Raw genomic sequence first — 20,413 nt, 5'->3', positions numbered from 1 at the left:
GTTGGATCTTGTTGATTTAAGCTGTGAACAAAATCAACAAATGCATGTTCTGGTTGTTGGACTGTTCAGGTAGTGACGTTGCTGTTGGATAATGTCAGATTGAGATGGGTGGTATCAGAATGTGTAAAGGGCAAGGCCGATTCATACTGCTTCACACAAAAGTGAAAGCGAAGCAAATTTCATGACGTCAACAATTAAAATTTTCTTTGTGACCTTCACCACTAGCTTAGCCCTAACTGAACCCAACCCATCAAAGCCCAACAGCAGGTTTTGTTTAAATCTGTTGGGATAGGTACAGTACCCCTAAGTTGATGGTTTTTTATACTGGGTTTGGCATACCTCCAGAAATTAAGTCCAATTCACTTTTGCTCATGTATATGGACATTTTCATCATCATAAAAATCAAAAAGGCACCAAAATACCCTTAAAAATGGCAAAACGATAATTGAAAATAAGGTTAAATGGGACACAAAGGTGCATTTTCAAGGATTGCGTTAAAAAAATACATTGCATGGGCCCTTTAAAGAATTGTTTTCTCTATTTGTTCAAAAATGTGCAAAATAGCTAGAGGGAAAATTGGTGTAATGTATGTTTTTTAGGTATTAATGTGAGATTAATAAGTCATCATTGTTGCAATTTCCTCTGCCTTGCAAACAGGTTTCTATAAATTGTAACTGAAGGAGCTTTGTGTATTTGACACAATTTTAATTAACCAATGCATTTGACTTTGCCAATGTAGCTGTTGTAGGGAGTGCAACAGCATGCAAGTACAATTTACCAAATGTAGTCACCAAGTTTAGTGTTAGATAAGTTTTAAGTTTAGATTGCCTTTTATTTGGATCAAGTTGCAAATGTGACATAACTTTTATTGACAGTCTAATTTCACTGCCTGCCCATCCAAGATTTTATTCTGGTAATAGTGCCAGCAGTTTGCATGGGTAAAATGCATGAAACTTGTAGCAGGAACAGGTACAAAGTAAGTGGTGGCAATTTCAACCTCAAACTGAGAAAAGCATGGAAGAGTTAGTTTTGCAACAAACTTTTGTTCTTTGATTAATTTAGGTTATTTTGAAGATAATTTTGTATTAAAGCAATTATCTAACAATGTTAAAAATATTACACACGTGTTAACCCATTACGCCCCAAAGTGCCCTGCCTATTGCTCCTTATACTGCTGCGAAGGCACGAGCACTTAGTGATTTTCTGGATTTACCAAGGAGTAAATGGAATGTAATATTGCCACACACACAAAAGTTAGCACTTGTATGGTACAAGTGCTAAATTTACATGTGTGGCCTGAAAAATATTAATTTGCGTAAACATACATTGTATGCAATACCATTTTGTATAATAAATTTTGATTTTTGATCGAAAGGAGAGTGATTCTTCTTTTGTTCTGATTTAGTAAAAAGGTACATGTACTAATGTAGCCTTTTGCCTTATATAACTCAGTTCATTTTTTCTTGGGGGGGGGGATAGGTTTAATTGATAAAGGCAGTCAAGAAACTCTGCAAACCACATACCCTTTATCCTGATTTGACATATTATAGGAACATTTGCATTTATCCTCTAAATAACCTACCGGGTTATAATCAAATAGTTAACTTGGATTAAAAATCATACTGGTGCTAAATACCCCGTGAAATTATTTTGTCTGGCTTGCTGTCATTTAGAAGAAATCAAGAAAAGTAGGTGACTTCCAACATTGTCAATTGCCTGATTTTTCTAAAAGAGTGCTATAGACGAAATCATATTTTGTGATCAAAAGGTTGTGCACCATTTTTCTCTGTTTTCTCCAAAGGTTTAATATCCACTGAGCTGAAATTTCAGCAGGTTAGGTTTTGAACATTCTTCTGTGGATTTTGAGTGGTGTTATAATTGGAAATGAATAAAATGCACGAAAAGCAAATGATCCTACATGGCTTTATAATACAACTCAAAAGTCTGAGTCATCTCCATCACTGTCTTTTTCTGGACAAGGGAAGGTCACCCTCATTTTCCATTGTCCAACACAAACGAGGCAGTCCTTGCCTAATAGACCCTGGCTGAAGAACTGTACAATTTTATCTTCTGCCTTGTCTCCAGAGAGCAATTCATCCGTGCTGAACTCCAGTTCGTCCGATGTCAGTGAACAGTTGTCACCGTTTGTCTTCATGGCATACTCCAACGATGCCTCGCTTTTCTTCCGAAAATCAATAACGGTGATTTTGAAGAATATCGGGTCTTCATCGAAGCAACATTGGTGGAAGTGGCCGTCCGGGGGAGGGCCGCAAGATTTACCCATGAGGCCATACTGTTTGCCCATGGGCGTGACCAGCCTGCCTTGGAATGTGTTACCAGACGAATCGAAGCAGAGCATTGCTACGCCTGAATCAGTCCATCGTTCTTCATCTTTCTCCATCTCAAGTGTTGAAATTTGGCCCTTTATCATTCAGCCTCCTGATTTTCTGAAGAAAAGAAGGAAAATACAAATCATGAATGTCTGATTGAATAAAGTTCATTAACGTATAAGTAATTGTATGTGTGGATCACTATTATTTACAAAGCTGCTTTAAATAAAAGTTGATGGTTGATACTTCAGGACTGTAAACCAAAGAGAAATATTAAGTCTGCTTTGAGCCTGGAAATGTCTGAAATTGGCACATTTGCCCATTTTTATGTGAGAATATCAGACATTTTGGGGTCTTATTAGACTATTAAGACACGTAAGAGGTCACAGTGGTTGTGCAGAACGCTTAAAAATTCTTTTCTCTTTATTATTATTTATTATTATTTATTTCTGGTAATGAAACCAAGGATTCTAGGCACGCTTCGATTAACTCGCAATTCCTGAAAAAAAACCCTGTACTCCGGGCGGTAGAAAAGAGAGATAATGAGAAGCTTTTCTCTGATCTAAGAAAGCGCAGGTAAATCTACTCTTAATTATTCATATTTTATGACCAATGCACACCTATAATGACTTATTTTACGGAATCGACTACAGTGAACTCAAAAGTTATGATATAACTTTCTACAAAAACAAAAGTTGATTAGTTTTTTCAACTCCAAAACAAAAGTTGATTTGTTTTTTCAACACGAACTGCACGTGGGAAAATGTCTTCGGTATATGTCTGGATTCCACATACATTGTGTGACAATCAAAGCATAATCTTGGAAACTTTAGGCACCATACGAATTTGGTGCAGCTTCAGAGAACCGTGAGACCTCGAAATTGCGCGAGCTCGGAAAAGTGTGGAGAATATTCATTTTCTACAGATCTTACAGACAATAAAGGTCATCTTTTCAATCGACACGGTAAGATAATATACACCTGCGTACGCTACGTTAAGTTGAACGTGTTTTGAAGAATATATAGCCCGCCAAAAAGTAATCGGTTTCACCATGTTCACTCGAAATAAAATTTGGGTTTATAGTTCGCTGATTCTTGAACGAAGAGGGCGCTGTAACTGCAGCATTATGGGGGGTATAAATAATCAATAATAGATGATTCACGTCAGTTTACACATTTCTACAGCTCAAAAATTACAATTTTTCAATGTATATTTTTAGATTTAGAGCCTAAGTTAGAGCTAGACCCTTTGGCCTTATTTGGCCTTAAACTAGCTCTACTGAGTGGAGCGTTGAATTACGGGTACCCCTCCATACCAACGCTCCACCGATTCGCCATACTTTGGTAGCACCATCACAGTAGCATAGTCACAAACCCACTCGAGGACAAAAAGACCCCAAAAAACCGGTAAAGAGATTACAAATGAGAGAGACAGTTATCCTGGATTGATCTATACATTCTTGACATTCCATGAGACCCCTTATATTGTTCCCAAACACTGAAACAGCGAACATTTTGGAAAAAAACAGCAAAATAGTCTGAAAACTTACAGTTCAATGTGTTTGCATGGAGGCTCAGTTCTTGAATTAGCTTGTCAATGAGGGCGTCTGACGTGACGTCACCGTCGTTGCTCGATCGCGAAGAAAAACAAGTCGCGCTTTATCAACGACTGTTTCGTGTAATGATACGTGCTCCGATCCGCGCCGTACGACAGTATGGGCTTTGAACACACCCAAGGTGGAGACGGCTGAAACGTACACGTTCTAAACAAATTAATGACGTCTCCACCCTGGGTGTGTTCAAAGCCCATACTGTCGTACGGCGCGGATCGGAGCACGTATCATTACACGAAACAGTCGTTGATAAAACGCGACTTGTTTTTCTTCGCGATCGAGCAACGACGGTGACGTCACGTCAGACGCCCTCATTGACAAGCTAATTCAAGAACTGAGCCTCCATGCAAACACATTGAACTGTAAGTTTTCAGACTATTTTGCTGTTTTTTTTCCAAAATGTTCGCTGTTTGGGAACAATATAAGGGGTCTCATGGAATGTCAAGAATGTATAGATCAATCCAAGATAACTGTCTCTCTCACTTGTAATCTCTTTACCGGTTTTTTGGGGTCTTTTTGTCCTCGCGTGGGTTTGTGACTATGCTACTGTGATGGTGCTACCAAAGTATGGCGAATCGGTGGAGCGTTGGTATGGAGGGGTACCCGTAATTCAACGCTCCACTCAGTAGAGCTAGCCTTAAACGTGACGTCAATAACAACACGCTCACGCTCCTGACTGAGTCGCGTAGAAACACTCGAAATATATCGTTTTTAAATACACCATTACGCGACATGTTATTTTTGTGGATGTTAAGCAAGCACTTGTGAAGTTTTGTGTGAATTAATGTGAGCGTAGGATCTGGCATTGCCAAGAAATTTGAGGCAAAAAAACAAGCTCAACACAACAAACGTGAACAAATTTTGATTTTCTGAAGGAAGTGTATTTAGCCATAGCTCCATGATTTAGCTGGCTATAGTTTAGCCAGCTTTCTTTCAGTTAACCTAGTGGATGATGGCCTCTGATGGCCTAGTGGATAAGGGCATGCAGTTCATGAGTGAGAGATCCCTGGTTCAAATCCCTGCTGGTGTCGTGACCAGGGTGGTGTCATTTTCAAAAAAAAATTCTTATTTTAAATTGACTCCACATTAACATTTAACTACAGAGTATTACATTTTCTTTTGGTGATTTGTGGCCCTGGAGGATTTTTTTTAAAGGGAAATAAAGTCCGAAATTGTAAAATGGTCTGATTTTAATCTCGTGAATATGAAGTTACACCGACAATGTTGGCGCGGAACCACTGCGCATGTTCAGTGCTTAGCCGGCAAAATATCGGAAAAAAATGTTGCAACCTGATGCCACTTTTGTCTTCATATGTCATCTCAATGAAGGTCAGTCATTGCAAAAATGATGATAAGACATGAATCTGGGACTGAGAAACATTTCAAATTTTCTTGACTCCATAGACTTTGTACACAACCGCTGAAGTGGCGTCAGGTTGCAACTTTTTTTCCAAATATTGTTTACTTAAATTTAGCCGGCGCCGGCTACATATACACTGCCTTTTCTGAAAGGTTATTCACGTCACGGAACGCTGGTACTCTGAGTCCTGTACAGGCAAAATGGTAGGAGCCCTCGGGGTACCCGTATAATCGTGTGCGATGGATCAAAAGGGTACCCAGAGTGCGCCTACCATTTCGCCCAGAATATGATGGCACCTGTGAACATACCCACTGGTCTGTAATGGTGTTCTGCATCAGGTCGGGTTGACCAGGCCAAACCAACTTGAAACATGTAAACTGAATCCGAACCGAAACCGATCTGAACTCCCTAAAAATGACCTGACCCGACCCGAAAAAAATTCAAGGAAACCGAACTGAACCTACCCGAAACCAAACCAACTCCCCAAAATATGACGAATATCCGGCTTGGGCAACTGTGTCTGCTTTTTGTGCCTGGCTGAACTTACCATGTTGCGTGAAAATCTTTGTCTCTCAGTAACTTACGGCACTCACAATGTGACCTACTGGTGGGCCTACATGTTATAGACCATGCGTGATAGACCGCACACCATTTTGGTCGTACCGGCCTACCGGGCACAGTGACTCTGCAATAAATATAACACTGTGTGAATTTCCGAACTGTTCCGGTTTTTCTCGGCTTATGTCGGGTTTTTCCAAAAAGGCTTACCCGACCCGACCCGAAAATTGCAAATGCAAAACCGACACAACTTAAATGATGGACAAACCGACCCGACCCCAAAGTCGGCTTCGGTTTGGGTCGGTCTCGGGTCAGTTTGCACAACACTAGTCTGTAAGGCACTGCAACTATTAGAAATAAGAGTATTTACCTTTACCTATTTACCTTTTCTTTATGTTGTAGCATCAAATTGGGCTGTTAGCTCCCAGAATACACAACCATGGTTCTTCAGCTGATATCAAGGTATTGGTGGGCGGCTATCGTACCCTCCGGCATCGTTGTTGGAATGTACTTTGACAAACGAGAGACTGAAAGGCTGAGTGGATGGAAGAACAAGACGGAGCTGTACAGACGGGAGCTCAAACCAGGAGAAAACCCATGGAAGGCCTACTAGTATGTTGCGTGTTGATAACTAGGGATAATATGAAGGTAGATACTAATTCTGATTTATTGAGTAACGAGTGCATCTGTTCATCACAAGCTGTTGTGCATCTGTCATAAAAAACAAAAAAACAAATTGAGTTTGTAATTTCGGAACTTGGAATTATTTTTTGTGCACTGGATTTATCCTCCAAACGGCCAGCCATCAACTTCTAATGCAGTCTCGCACATGTGATTGGCAGCTTATCACAGTAACAGATGTGTTCCCGGGAAACATAGCAAGATATGCGGAGAGTCTGAGATCTTGAAGACATTGGATTCTGATGGTTGTCATGATTCTATCACAGGGATGTACCACTAGGCATCAAGTTCACCCAGTTGCTGAACTGACTCAAATAGCTTACACGTACTTCGTGCAGGATAAACGGCCTTGAACAGCCTCCGGAACATCCCAATGCATTTTCAGCATGCTAACTTGACAGCCTGTCATCTGACTGCACTTCAAAGTCATACATGACATCTTCAAGCAAACTTGAATCCTTGATCGTGATTGGTCGATCCATGGCAACAACAGTATGGTATTGTCCCGTTTATCACGGTCCATATCGCACTCTGCGTATCGCACTACTCTAAGATGCGTGTGCCATTCCTACTGCACGCACGTATGTGCATGTTCCATCTTAAGTGTGCATCAAGTTGGCTTGAAGAGAAACTCATTATCCCACTCGGGCTCGTGGAACATTGAAAATGTAGTGCGTCTGTGTTTATATGCCCCTCGGCCCAGATGCACTACATTTTTCCATGTTCCACGCAGACTCGAAGGATAACTAAGGCTAATGTTGTATGAACATGTGACATGATTCAGAGCCCAATTTCATGGACCTGCTTACCAAATGTGCTGAGCAAAATTCAGCTGAGTACTGCCGACATGTAGTATGCTTAGCATGATACAAAAATGTAGTTTGGTTGGGGTAACCAGATTTTCTCAGCAAGTATTTGCTGTGCTCAGCATATTTTTGTTTTCAGCAGTTACATGAAACGGGTCCTGGATCGTCATTGATAAGCTCCGTGCACGAACAGTAGATGGTAAATTTGAGACCACTTTCGAGAGCCCAGTTGGTTCCCGGGCACAAATCGTGAAGTACGCACGACTTTATGCTGAATGTGCACAAAGAATATAGTATCTTTTTGCGAGAATCAGGCGTCATCAGCAATGCGTACGTCCCTCCCAGTGGTCTCCCCCAACTCTCCCTTTGTAACTGTTGAGGGGGTACTTGTGCACGGAGTCCATATGAAACATACTTGTGGTGTTGTGAACTTGTGCAAATGATTTTCGGATTTTATCATAACTTGGGCCCAGTTTTCATACATGTAAGTCTTCTGAACACTTTGAATTAACCCCAAGGACAATTTTAAGAGAAAAAAAAATACCTACAGAATTTTTAGGCAACCTATTTTTTTTTTGGAGGAAGAATTGTAATTCAAACGATTTGATATTGTTCTTGAACCTTAGGGAATTACTGGTGAAACTAAAATTTCATACTAGGTCCAAGATATTGTACATTTACACTTTTTCTCAATCATGAATGATTGTATTTAAAGGTACTTGGGAACATTTGCTTTTACACAATTTTGGGGGCTAATGAAAGTAAAAAAAAAAAAAAAATGTGCCCATGGGTACAATTTAAAAAAAAAACACCTTCAATTAATTTGATTTCTTCCGAATGATATCAATTAATTTGATTTCTTCCGAATGATACCATTTCGGATGGAATAATTTCACAGGGTATTCAGTACCATCCCTATCTTCACTTTGAGCACGGTTTTTCTCATTAAATCGGTAGGTCCCTTTCCGGATAATTACAAATGATCCTGCGTACCTTTATGTACAGATTTTATCGCAAGGACATTTACCAAGTATTAAGTGCAGGATATTCTCCGGTACATTTCCTATCATCCTATGGGTGTTTGATTTTATTCAGATAGACAGACATTTAAAGGGAAAAAACATACAAAAACAAACTTTTTTGTTCATCGGAATGTACTTACAAATCATTGTAATGTTTGTTTGGAGTTGAAGTGTGCATTTAATCTAATAAAATACAGTTTGGAGTTCAGTAAAACATTTCAGTTTGATAACGTAAACATGAATTGTTATCACTAAAATGGATAAAATTGGAATCAGATCAGTGATTATGGTACACAAGATTATATACAGTGATTAAAATTTGGTGTCAAATGGGTAGATGACTCTTTTTCTGCAAAACAAAAAATACATGTAGATTGGTGCACTACAGACATTCCCAGATTTTTTTTGGATTTGGTTACATGTACATTGTATGTACAGACTGACTAAAAAAAATCAGTTTTGAATAGTTTGATTTCAAGTTATCATCTTGCAATTTACATAAAAAGTGTCCATATAAATGTAAAATTGTAATTTGAAACAGACAAAGTTTTAAAAACACTGCAAAGTTTTTGGACCTAGGCATTCACAAAAATCTACTTCCCTATAGTTGTACATTTGCATTCATAAAAAGACCCTTGTTTGCCTAAAAGGAATGTGGTTTAAAAAAAACACTAGAGGTATACCAGAATTAAAACAAAAACGGCCTTTACTTGTGAAGCTCTTTCTGTATAAGACCAGAGAATTTCACAACAGACTAATTTATGGAAAAAAGGTTCTTTGGTATTCCACTGTTCGAACAAGTCCTATTCAATATGCAGTATAAACAAGACATTTGCAAAACTGCACATTCTCAAAAATTTCACAATTCTTGAGCATCCTGTAACCAAGTGCTTTGTATAACTACAAAACCTTTTAAAAATTCCAAACACCAGTCTTTTCTGCAGGAGCACTGCAATCGCCAAGGCTGTCATCGACAGAATGTCCACTACATACTGCAATCGGCATGTCAAGAAGTTGAAGCGTGGATCAACGCATCATGTTCATTATCAGCTTGCTCTTGTACTTGGCGGTCTGTTCCTCTTTCTGCAGGGCCAGACTCCTCAGCTTAGCCTTGTACAGTCTCTCTTTCAGCTGTGCGGCCTTTCCCTCTTGGCGCTTCTCGGAGACCAGGCTAGGGTCGGTCGGTTTTGTGGGGGGTTTGTTCTCCTTTCCAGGGGCCTGCAGGGCAAAGTGGACTCGCTTGGGCGTTGTCCCAGTGCATGCTGGGTGCACGTCGTCTTGATAGACTGAAGTGAGGGAACAGATAAGGTTGGTTAAATATCGTTAACGCTTCAACAGCTGTGTTTATCTCCACTTGTGAAGTGGATACCATAAACCCTTTGTGTAAAAAAATTGTGTGAAAGCCATCTCCTGGGAAAGGAAGCACAAGGTTGCAGCAGACAAGTACAGGTCTCTCTCAAAGACAGCCATCCCTGTAGGAGAACTACAACTGCGTATTTTACGCGATCAAGCACGCATTGCGCAGTGTTGAAAATTTCCAAATACAGCGCAGCCGATGTGCGTTAATGCAAGTTGATGCCGATGCACGTGGCTGGTCTGTAGAAAATGATGTCATTTGAGAGAGACCTATTACTGACAATGCAAATTTCTTACAACCCCTGCGGGATGGTTAAGCAATATGACAATGGGTAGTTTACAAGGTGTGAAAGGAAAAATAATGAAATGAGACAGACTTCCAGGGGTTATGGTAGTCTCCGACTGTCAAAGTTTGCACCCAAATTCTTTATAGCTATTTTGCAGGTCTCTGTCCATTAGAAGTACATGTGTACCTTGGAATGCAAAGGTAACCAAATGCTATAATATGACATGCTATCTGGCAAATAAGGTTTTAATGAATGGGTCTTTCTATAAATTTGGGGTCCACTGTTACATCGGGCATAGATAATTTTAAAATTCTGATACACTCTTTAATGCAGTCATCCTCCAAGAGAATATGAAAAGCTAACTACATGTACCTACAGAACAAATAAAAAAATCATTTGAAGTCATACTTGAATGGCAAAGTGCTAAGGTAACTGGGACAGGAAAAATATCCCACTATGGACCCTGAATTTATAGCATGACCCGAATATATACCACAAAATATAAGCCACAATTGAAATGACTGGCCAGTTAGGGTTTTGCCTGCCCCCATGTCCTGTGCCTGCCGTAAGATCTGACACATTGGAAACAATTTCCAGGGCTTCTGTTCTAATGAATAGCTACATGGAACACTAGTGTCGATTTTACCATTATAACATACACATTGATAACTTTTAATCGGCAAAATTGCAGTATAGGTCTCTCTCAAATGAGGTCACTTCTTACAGATTGGCACGTGCATCAGCATTTTGGGTGTCAAATTTTCCTGACGTGCATCAACTGTGTTGTATTTTGAAGAAATTTCAAAATTTCATTTTGCACTATGCGCGCACTGCACGCACACTGATGGCGTTGAACACAAAGTTGTAATTGTCCTACAAAGATGGCGTCCTGTGAGAGAGATCTATATCTCGATAACCTGTGTCATGATTATTAATAGACAAAAATCAACTAAGTACACAAATGTGCATTGCACAAAATGTTTATTTATGGTTCAACTTTACGAACAAAAACAATACATCAGATCATCTGAACTGCAACATTACATGATCAAAAATGTGTACCCTAACTTGGGCAAATAGTTCAAAGCTTTCTTTCATATACCGGTATGGCTGACGTTCATTCAAAACTGAAATTATTTAGTAGATAAACAACATGTAAATTCCTCTTTTAAGCGAGTGCAATTTCTTGGCAGAAAGTGACTTCTTTAATTTTTTTTAAACAAAGTATCATTTACTATAAATATGAAACAAAAATAAATAACTAAATACAGTCTTTTTAAACCATTTCTTTGGTCTGACATATCAAAAATACACGTATATGATATATATCTTTCTCATATTTTTACAAATTTCTAGTGCGCATCATTTCCAGTCAATTTAAGTTAAACAAGTGAGTTCAGGATTTTTCCTGGTTTTAATACTCCTTCGTATAAGTTTTTCAGCTTATCTGTGAAACTTCAATTACATTACAGTGGAATACAATTAAATTGTAATATATGCTTCATCTGTGATGTTTGTCCTCAACTTCAAGACAATTTGCCTCCATACAACCGCTTATAAATTCCGCTTTCAACCTTTCAACTGTTAAATTATGTGCATGTACACAATAAATGTCCATAAATTTCTTAATGAAGGCTTACAAGTCAAATTAGTTTTTTGCCTTCACCAACATAGGTGAAGGGCAAAAACCTAATTTGATTTATATCACCCCGACGCAAAATTCCATCTTATTAGACTTACAAGGTTCTCTGAACTCTCCAATTATCGTAGACCCCGCATCCCTGTGCTCTTCAACAAATTCCTTTTTTTTCTATTAATGAAGGCCAATTTACACATAGGCAACACAGTCGTGCGACAAAGCAGCGCTTCTCCAAATACGCACAAATGAGTGAGTGATAAGATGCACGATTTAGTTGCGTAAATCTGAACGTGTTTATTGAATTGTATGGGACTTTGTCGCAGTGTTGCACGTTTTTCAAAGTACATGTACATTGTACATGTACTTTGAAACATGTACTTTGTACATTGTACATGTACTTTGAAAGACGTGCGACACTGCGGCAAAAGTCCCGCATGTGTAAATTGGCCTTAAATTTTCAACCTGTATGTTTTATTCGAACAAAAAAGAATATTTTTTTTTCTTCCTTTTTTGGACTTTGCAACCCTCTGAAACAAATTTGTTTTGCTTTGGACACAAACAGATCCGTTTTGTGAGCAGACTGACTCCTGATCTGTACATTAACCCTTACTACCTACTGTCTTTTACTAAGTACTGGACCAAGTCCGCCAAAGTCCATCAAGCACACTGCTCCCAATGCATGCTTTGCTTTAGGCCTCCAGGCCCAAGTCCATCATACTCCATCAAAACTGTCTTAATAGTCAAACAGGCCTGCAGGACCAAGGCCCCCAAAATGGGGATGGATTTTGATGGAGTTTGGGAGGTTATGGTTAAAGATACGATTGTTGGATGGGAACCAGCCTACCCCGCGATAACGGAATTAATAACGATAACATGTAATTCAATAACTGAACATGGGCGAGTTTTTTCCGTTGATGTCTAATTCAAAAATTTAAAAGTGAATAACATTTTTATTGGGGATGAAACCTGAAAGTAGCATGGGGAATGCAATTTTAAAATTATGGATTCACGATCTGGGATATTCTGGGTGCAGGAATGAAAAGGCTTAAATAATGATCTAAGAAAATGGACCAATCCATCAAGCCCCGCCCCATGTTTTGACCAATCACAGTCGTGATTGTGCATGCAAATGAGCGGCAAACATCTGACATGCGCACATTTATGCATATGTTCCGCTGGAACGTGGAGTGTGGCTTGGGGAGACACATGTCAAGTAGGCGGGGCCTATGACAAAATCTGGAGCACTCCATTGTTTTGACTTATGAGGCCATTGGAGGTTTATGACACACTGGAGGGAGTGGCTTTCTCCACTTCATAAACTCATTGTGGGCCATGCCCGAGTAGTCGGGAACAGTCAACTGGCGAAGGCCAGAACATTTACCTTTTTCCACTTGCAGTTCCTTGACTCTGTCGTTGAGCTGTAACCTGGTGGCTTGGTATTGGGTCAATAGCGTCTCAGCTCTGAAGTGTGAGAAGAAAAAAGAAGATTTTTTTTTCTTCAGGATTTAGAGGATTGGGGTGAATTTCTTTAGTGCCGAGAACTGCATGTGATGTCCGGCAGTGAGACGAAGCAGTGCAAACGCCCCCTGTAACGCGCCCAAGTAGTAAAGTATTGGCCCAACCTTTGCAGTTTCTCCTCGGTTAGCTTTTCCCTGGTAGCCATGCATTTTTCCTTGGTGTCCAGCAGCCGGGACCGCTCTTCCAGCTGTCTTTCCCGGAGTCTGATGGCGTCCTCCCTCCGCTGCACGGCCGCTTCGCGTCGCTTCAGTGTCTCCTCCCGTCTCTCAACCGTCTCTAATCTCTCCTGGATCTTATTCGCCGAGGCTTCGTCCGGCTGGCTGGAACGTCTGTCTTTCTTTGGGGCAGACAGCTCAAGGATTCTGGAATGCTTGAGGATGTCCTCAATTGATGGTCTCAAGACAGCCTGAAATAAAAAAAAAAATGAAGCCAAAACATCATTGGATGACAGCCATCTTCAACAAGCGTGCTTTGTTTCACAGGGACACATATCAGTGGACCTCTTGTGCATTCATTGTCCGCTAAATTAAAAATAAAAAAACTCAAAGATTGCTGCGGAATGCAAAGAATCTATTTCAATAAATGTGATTGATGTCAAACTTCAACGTTTTCTCACAATTTGTCCAAACTTAACCCCCACCCTATTAGATTCTTCAAAATCCACCGAAGATTTTGCAAAATGTAACGTAGAGAATGTAAGGTTTAAGAACAACAATATCATGGCATCGGTTATTTCATCATTATTGTGTAGTGTTTACTTTGTTCCAAATCCAATTCCCGAAAAAGGCACCTTCATGAAATTAACCCTAACCCCATGTTTTTTTGTTGAGAAAGCCTGTCCAATGCAACAACACGCAAGACTTGTCAATAAGAGAGGCCTGCCCAGCATAATGAGAGCCAACAGAAAAATTTCAAGGCCAAAGTGCTTCAGAGTCGGTGATTGCCAACTGCTACACAATACAATAGTGACATTGTTCAATGGGACTAGCTCCCATTGTCTCAGAATTGGCTGTTTATGCACTGGTGTTGATGGCTCAATGCAAGGTCCCACAGACTTTTACAACTGTTGCACTATGTTGCATCTGGCAGGGTTTACTCACGTCAATTTTCAGCATTCTTGAAATGAGTTCCTGGAGTTCTGCTGAATACGGCGACGGTAAGGGACGGAATTTTCCCTCCTTTATCTTGACTGCCAGGTGTTGCTGATTGATGGCTGTGAATGGTGGACTATAAAAAAAAATACAATTTGAAAGAGCAAACTCATAAAAACAATAGAAATGTCAGGTTTTTTCTTTTTGACCTTTTTTTGTAAAAACGTTTCCTACTGCATTAACAATCTCAAAGAATAAAGATTTAATAGAAAAGTAAATATTAAAGGAATCGTAGGATGCATTTCGCTCCTTTCCAATAATAACACTGCTCACAACCATAGAACTTTAGAAGAATGTTCAAAACATTTAGAAGTTTAAGCTCAGTGGATGTTTTGAGAAAACACTGCAAAGCTATGCACAACCTTTTGATCACGAAACACAATTTCATCAATAGCTCTCTTTTTTTCCAAAAATCAGCCAATGGACTGATCATTGGAAATCACCTACATTTCTTGATTTCTGCTACAAATGACAGCAAGCCAGACGGAATAATTTCACAGGGTGTTTAGCATCAGTAAGATCTTCAAACCAAGGTAAGGTTACTTTTGGGATAAATGCAAATGATCCTATATGCATTTAAACTTTGAAATTAAATTTAGACAAGAAAGCATTCCTTCAGTGACATCCAATATATTAAACATTAAGTTCCTTTCTTACTTTACGATAAATTATTATCTTGACAGAAACAGCAGAAACACTGTTTTTATGAAGAGCTTTGTGCAGCTTTGATAGCAGTTTGTCACCAAGTTTTTGCCTCAAAGATGCCACTTTTAAACTCCCAGCTTATATTATACTGCAGTTATTCACAAGTGAAATCCAAATGCATTTGTTATCAACTGTTTCAATGATATAACTCACCTCAATGAGCAAAGCTCATATATGAGACAGCCAAGGGACCACATGTCTGATTTCTCATTGTAAGAACAATGGTCCATGAGTTCCTGCATTCAAGCAAAATAAAAAGACCACAGCTGATGTTAAGAGGATTATTACATGTACATTTGAAATACATTTAGAACCAAGATATTCTGGTTCCATGATATTGGGTCAGAAATAAAAGTTGCCTACAGACAATAATACATTTTAATAGTTTTTAAGTAAATGATGGGAAAACACTTGCATTACGAAGTAATTTCATTGCCAATTACATTGTTCATTCCCTTGAACTAATGACAAATACCATGCCATACAAAAAAGACCAACTGCATGGAGGCTTAACATAAAATGTTGCCTAATACATTTCTGCTAAATTGCAGGTTTCCGGTAAAAATCCCAAATGGTTTTTACATGGGGCTGATTCGTTCTCAGCTGATAAATGTAAACAGCATTTCCTGCTTGTAGCAGCTACATCAAATTATGTCCGGGCCTTGGCCACATTTTGATGGAGCTGCTTGCAAATTTATCAATAAATATTTTTCTGCTGAGCATGTCCCAGAAATTAGCCCCCTTACACTTACAGGAGACATGTAGTAAGGAGTCCCCACAAACGTCTTGGCAAAGCTGGTGTCGTGATGCAGCACTCTGGCGAGACCAAAGTCCCCAAGCTTGACCTCGTGTGCGGCGTCCAGGAACACGTTGGCGGGTTTGAGGTCGCGGTGGAGCACTGCGCTACCTTTGACACGCTGCTGGCACTCGTGCAGGGCCAGCGTGATTTGGCGGAGAACTTTCCAGGCAAACTCCTCCTCTAGGTATTTCCTGCAGGGGAACATCATTTGAAAAATAAATTAGAGCAGAAAAAAACAGTCTAGATAGAAATGCTTGCTTTTTGGAGAACCAGTAACAATGTACCTCTTTATTCTTGCTTATGACACAAGCAACACTAAAGGATAGCCATAACCACATCTATCTTACATATAACACCTGGTTCGGACGGCAGACATACCTATACTTGGTCCAGCAGATATGGGCTCTGTGCGCCAACAAGAGAGGGCACTTTTTACCACTATCAGGAGCCCAGTGGACGGGACACACCACGTGTGGTTACTGGTTAAAGATAGGGTACATCATTTGTCATTCATGCATTTTTTTCGTTTGAAGCAACAAAAGTGCTGAAAATCTAAAGATGGGTACTTAACAACTAACCTGATGAATTTTTAGCTGAAAACAATATTTTAAGATTTCGGTTTCAATTCAAAAGTTGCAGTGTCATGTTTTGAATTGTGCCCCAAAACAGAATCCAGAACACATTCTCATTCATCCGATTGGAGCTAGCCTATACGATGTCATGTACTAAACTGACAAATAAGGGCAACCACGTGCGCGTTCTTTGTGTCAATGCTTGCGTGGGGTGCACCCATACACAGATTTGTCAAATTACAAACCAACTGCTAAAGGATATTTCCAAAAATGCATCACTTTACAAATCTTTGGAAATGGCCTTCTTTTGTTGTTTTCATCAAAATGACAGCATGCCAGAAAGAATAATTTCTCAGTGAGTTTATTACCATTTACTATCTTTAAACCAAGTAAGCTTTTCAACAATAATTTTGTCAGTTACTTTTTTGATAGCTCTGCAAATGATGTACTCTACCTAACGCACGTATAGCATGAAGTACGCATGACTAATTTTATTATGAGTATGCACTAAGCCATGATGTCTTTGCGCGCATGAGCATCAGTGGCATTCTGTTCGAATGTCTCTGCCAGAGGTGGCAGCAAGTCATTTTTTGCAAGTCCAAGTCAAGTCACAAGTCATTGTTTGCAAGTCCAAGTCAAGTCACAAGTCATTAGGTCCAGTCACAAGTCAAGTCACAAGTCATTAGGTCCAGTCACAAGTCAAGTCACAACTCATTTTGTCTAAAAACAAGTCAAGTCACAAGTATCTTTGTCCAAGAACACGTCAAGTTGTACATTATTTTGTCCAGCTGTAATAAGCTAAAAGAATTAACCTGGCGTGAACTTACGAGTTATTTTGAACATGCCTCCTTAATTCCCCTTTTTCAATGTGTTGCAATTACTATTCTTGTAGTTTATCACATATCCGTCGGATATTAGCCCTTTGTATACTTTAATAAATTTACTTTACATTGTAGAAATAAATGCTGAGATGACCGTGAAAAAAAGACTTCCTCACTCGATTATATGTAGTATACTAACACTTTATTGTTCAATTTTCATGTATACTAAACGCCTACCAATGGGTTAGGCTATCCGGTATTTTACATGCAATTGACAAAGGCCTGCTTTCTTTTCATGAAAGGTTCCTTTCAAAGTTTGTTCAACCAATACATTAAGCAAGAGACAATTGGTCATTGAAAACTGTAGTTTGTTGTGACAGTCTTATTGAAAACTTTTGAAACTAGTGGGAACTATTCCTTTTACTGGATTCAGTCACTGAGGTCTATTTTCTGGAATGAAAAAGCTAATTAAAAGTATAATAGCTTAATTAAAGTGTATTGGGTCGCTCGAGTAGCGTCTGACTTGGGTTGGTAACAAGTCGTTTTTTGCAATCCCAAGTCAAGTCACAAGTCATTGTTTGCAAGTCCAAGTCAAGTCACAAGTCAAAGCTGGTATTTACAAGTCAAGTCACAAGTCACAAAAATAGCGACTCGAGTCCGACTCGAGTCCAAGTCACATGACTCGAGTCAGCAACTCTGGTCTCTCCTAGCATCTACCCCAACTCTCCCTTTCTTACCGTTGATGGGGTACTTGTGCACGGAGTCAATTACCATTTGGTTTGGCGTGACTTTGAAACCCAGTCTGAAATGAGTTTTACCTACCTCTCTCTCTTGCAACGTGAGATAAGGCTCCCCAGGTCACCCCCCTCACAATACTCCATGATGATGTAGATGGTCGTCGTGTTCCGGTCCACGATGCGGTCATAGTAGCGCACAATGAACTCATGGCGGAGTCCTCGCAGTAGGTTGACCTCTGACACCAACATCTGCTTCTCTGTCTCCGACATGCTGCCATAGTTGATCTCCTTCCAGGCCAGGATCTAGGTGTTCCAAGATGCAAGAGGATTAAGGGTTCATGAATACCTTGAGTCGGACTGAAAACTAAAATCAACTTAAGTAAACTTACATCAGCAGAAGAGAGACCTTCATTTTCTCTTTTTATGATTCCTGTTGGTTTTTAAACAGTTTAGAGTGTACACTTTAGAGTGCATTTTAGTTACATGCAACTTCAGCAATCTTCTTGTAATTCTTATGACCCTTTTATTTATTATTTTGAACAAAACTGGTTTGGTAGAAAATCTTTTCATATCAATTTCTTTCAGTTGATGCCATGTAAATGAACTGGTTTTGTGCATTCACATTGTACATACATTGTATTTATATTTTTTGTTTTGTATTCACACAACTTGACTGTTTGCGAACTCAAAGCAAACCAATGTGACCATTGAGACAACACGTCCATTGTGACAACTCGACTGTTTCAAGAGAACTCTGTTGTACAAATCTGATTCCTCTAATGCCTTTAAGGGTTCTAGTTATCAGTGTTCACCTTGGAAATTGGTGTACTTTGCACGTTATTAGAGCCTGTAAAACGATGTTTATGTTGCGTGTTCATGTGCGTGCTAGACAAATTATCTAGATTGTTTGTATCATTTATATCATATTGTGTGTTTATTTTGTAAAAAAAAAAAGAATAAATGTGAAAGGCTTTGAGGCTCATTGTTAGAAAGTGTTTTCTTTTTACAAAATATGATTTTCAACGTTTGTTTATCCATGTAAATGGTGACTCTATTTTCCTTCAGGTCCAAAGGCTGCTCATAGGCTACTATGGAAAACTGCTTGGTGCTTGTCCTCTTCTCCTGTTTCTGTTTTCTTTTACGCCATTTTCTTTTCTTTTGCTTAAGTTTAAAAGAAATTTTTCTCCATCTTTACTTTCCTCATATTTTGAATTTGAATTTTCATATTTTGAATTTCTAGGCAAATTCTCAGCTCCGTCCCAGTCTATTTAACCTTCAAACAACCCAGGGTCCCACTGCTTTGCAATCAACCAAAACTCCAGTGACACAAGGTTAACTATGTCGCCTGTGTTCTTATTCCTCCAAGGTGTATCATAGACTTGGAAGTCGAGTTATCACAACGGACGAGTTGTCACAACAAACAAGTTGTCTCAAAGATCAAGTTGGGTAAAGGACGACTTGTTCGACATCCCAACATTCCTGTCTGGTTTTTGGTTTTTAGAACCGTTAATTATTATGGCGCTAACCAAGTTTTTCATTCATTGTGTTTGTGTAACGTTAGTCTTGTCAGTTGTAGATGTTTCTACAGGAATGGGCAAAAAGTCACAATACCATGCAATTGCTATGAAAATGAAATTGCAGAAGTTATGTTGTTAGGACAAATTTGCTTGACTTTCATAAAATTAAAAGAGGCAAGGGCGTAGGCTAAAACATGCTAAATGAAAATTTACGGGACAAAAAACACATCAAACATTTCAAACTCAAACCAAAGGAAAAGCAGAAACTATTTTATTTCCATTTCAATAATGTCAAATGTAATAAAAATACAATTTAAGAAAAATACAATTTATCATTTAAATAAAGTCACTCAGAAGAAAATGAAATAGGCCTAGGCCTAGCTGAATGTTTCAGTTTTAAAATAGCAAAAATGTCACGCAAATTTATGTAGCCTCTGCAGCGAAGAGGGTGGTTTAATACGCAGTAGTATTGAAGCAGTAGCATCAGCGTTGACATTCCCGGATTACGATTCGTCTAGCTTCCCAGAATCCCTGCCTGTAAGAAAATGTTTGTCAATTGTCATAGCGTTACGAATTATCCTACGGATTCATGGCATAGGCGTTTTATACGTTACCTTGCCGTCACTTCTTCGTTTAATTTTCTTGCATTTTCCATAGGAACCGACACCAATGGTGCAGATTACTTCGTAGTCACTTAACTTGGACGGCATCGTGTTTTGATTCTCAAATTACAACAAAATATGTTTTTCGGTTCCAAATTTCCTGTCAAATTTTTGCCGTCACGCACAGTCTAGTCGTCTTCCGCATCCAGCTCACGATGCATTTGCGTTGTTCGAAAAGCCCCCCAACAACAAAGATTCTCATTGGTCTATTATCAAGCAAGCTCGTAATTTCATTGGCTTATAATATGTGAGGTGAAAGGTCAATTAAAGGGCCAGGCTT

General features: G+C 39.2%; 2 protein-coding genes and 1 long non-coding RNA gene across 3 annotated transcripts; 1 reads left to right on the top strand and 2 right to left on the bottom strand.

The window, feature by feature from the left end:
- Nucleotides 1–616: 616 nt before the first annotated feature.
- On the bottom strand, nucleotides 617–3,482 carry LOC119743492. Its single transcript, XM_038219911.1, has 2 exons — nucleotides 3,311–3,482; nucleotides 617–2,447 (listed from the first exon to the last, which is right to left on the bottom strand). Exon 2 carries the CDS (start codon nucleotides 2,429–2,431, stop codon nucleotides 1,937–1,939), a length of 495 nt encoding a protein of 164 aa, XP_038075839.1. The 5' UTR covers nucleotides 2,432–2,447; nucleotides 3,311–3,482; the 3' UTR covers nucleotides 617–1,936.
- Nucleotides 3,139–7,290, top strand: LOC119743493. Its single transcript, XR_005273037.1, has 2 exons — nucleotides 3,139–3,294; nucleotides 6,263–7,290. It is a non-coding gene; the product is annotated as an uncharacterized LOC119743493 (long non-coding RNA).
- A 1,193-nt stretch (nucleotides 7,291–8,483) lies between these two features.
- On the bottom strand, nucleotides 8,484–20,311 carry LOC119743491 (serine/threonine-protein kinase Nek2-like). The gene is made up of 8 exons (XM_038219910.1): nucleotides 20,086–20,311; nucleotides 18,040–18,257; nucleotides 15,778–16,015; nucleotides 15,179–15,261; nucleotides 14,270–14,396; nucleotides 13,274–13,575; nucleotides 13,033–13,112; nucleotides 8,484–9,655 (listed from the first exon to the last, which is right to left on the bottom strand). Exons 1-8 carry the CDS (start codon nucleotides 20,179–20,181, stop codon nucleotides 9,396–9,398), a joined length of 1,404 nt encoding a protein of 467 aa, XP_038075838.1. The 5' UTR covers nucleotides 20,182–20,311; the 3' UTR covers nucleotides 8,484–9,395.
- Nucleotides 20,312–20,413: the final 102 nt, after the last annotated feature.

This window comes from Patiria miniata, unplaced genomic scaffold (genome assembly GCF_015706575.1).
Source record: "Patiria miniata isolate m_02_andy unplaced genomic scaffold, ASM1570657v1 HiC_scaffold_6, whole genome shotgun sequence".
NCBI classification, from domain to species: domain Eukaryota; kingdom Metazoa; phylum Echinodermata; class Asteroidea; order Valvatida; family Asterinidae; genus Patiria; species Patiria miniata.
The sequence above is the reverse complement of the archived record's forward strand: the minus strand, read 5'-3'. Positions and strand labels throughout refer to the sequence as shown.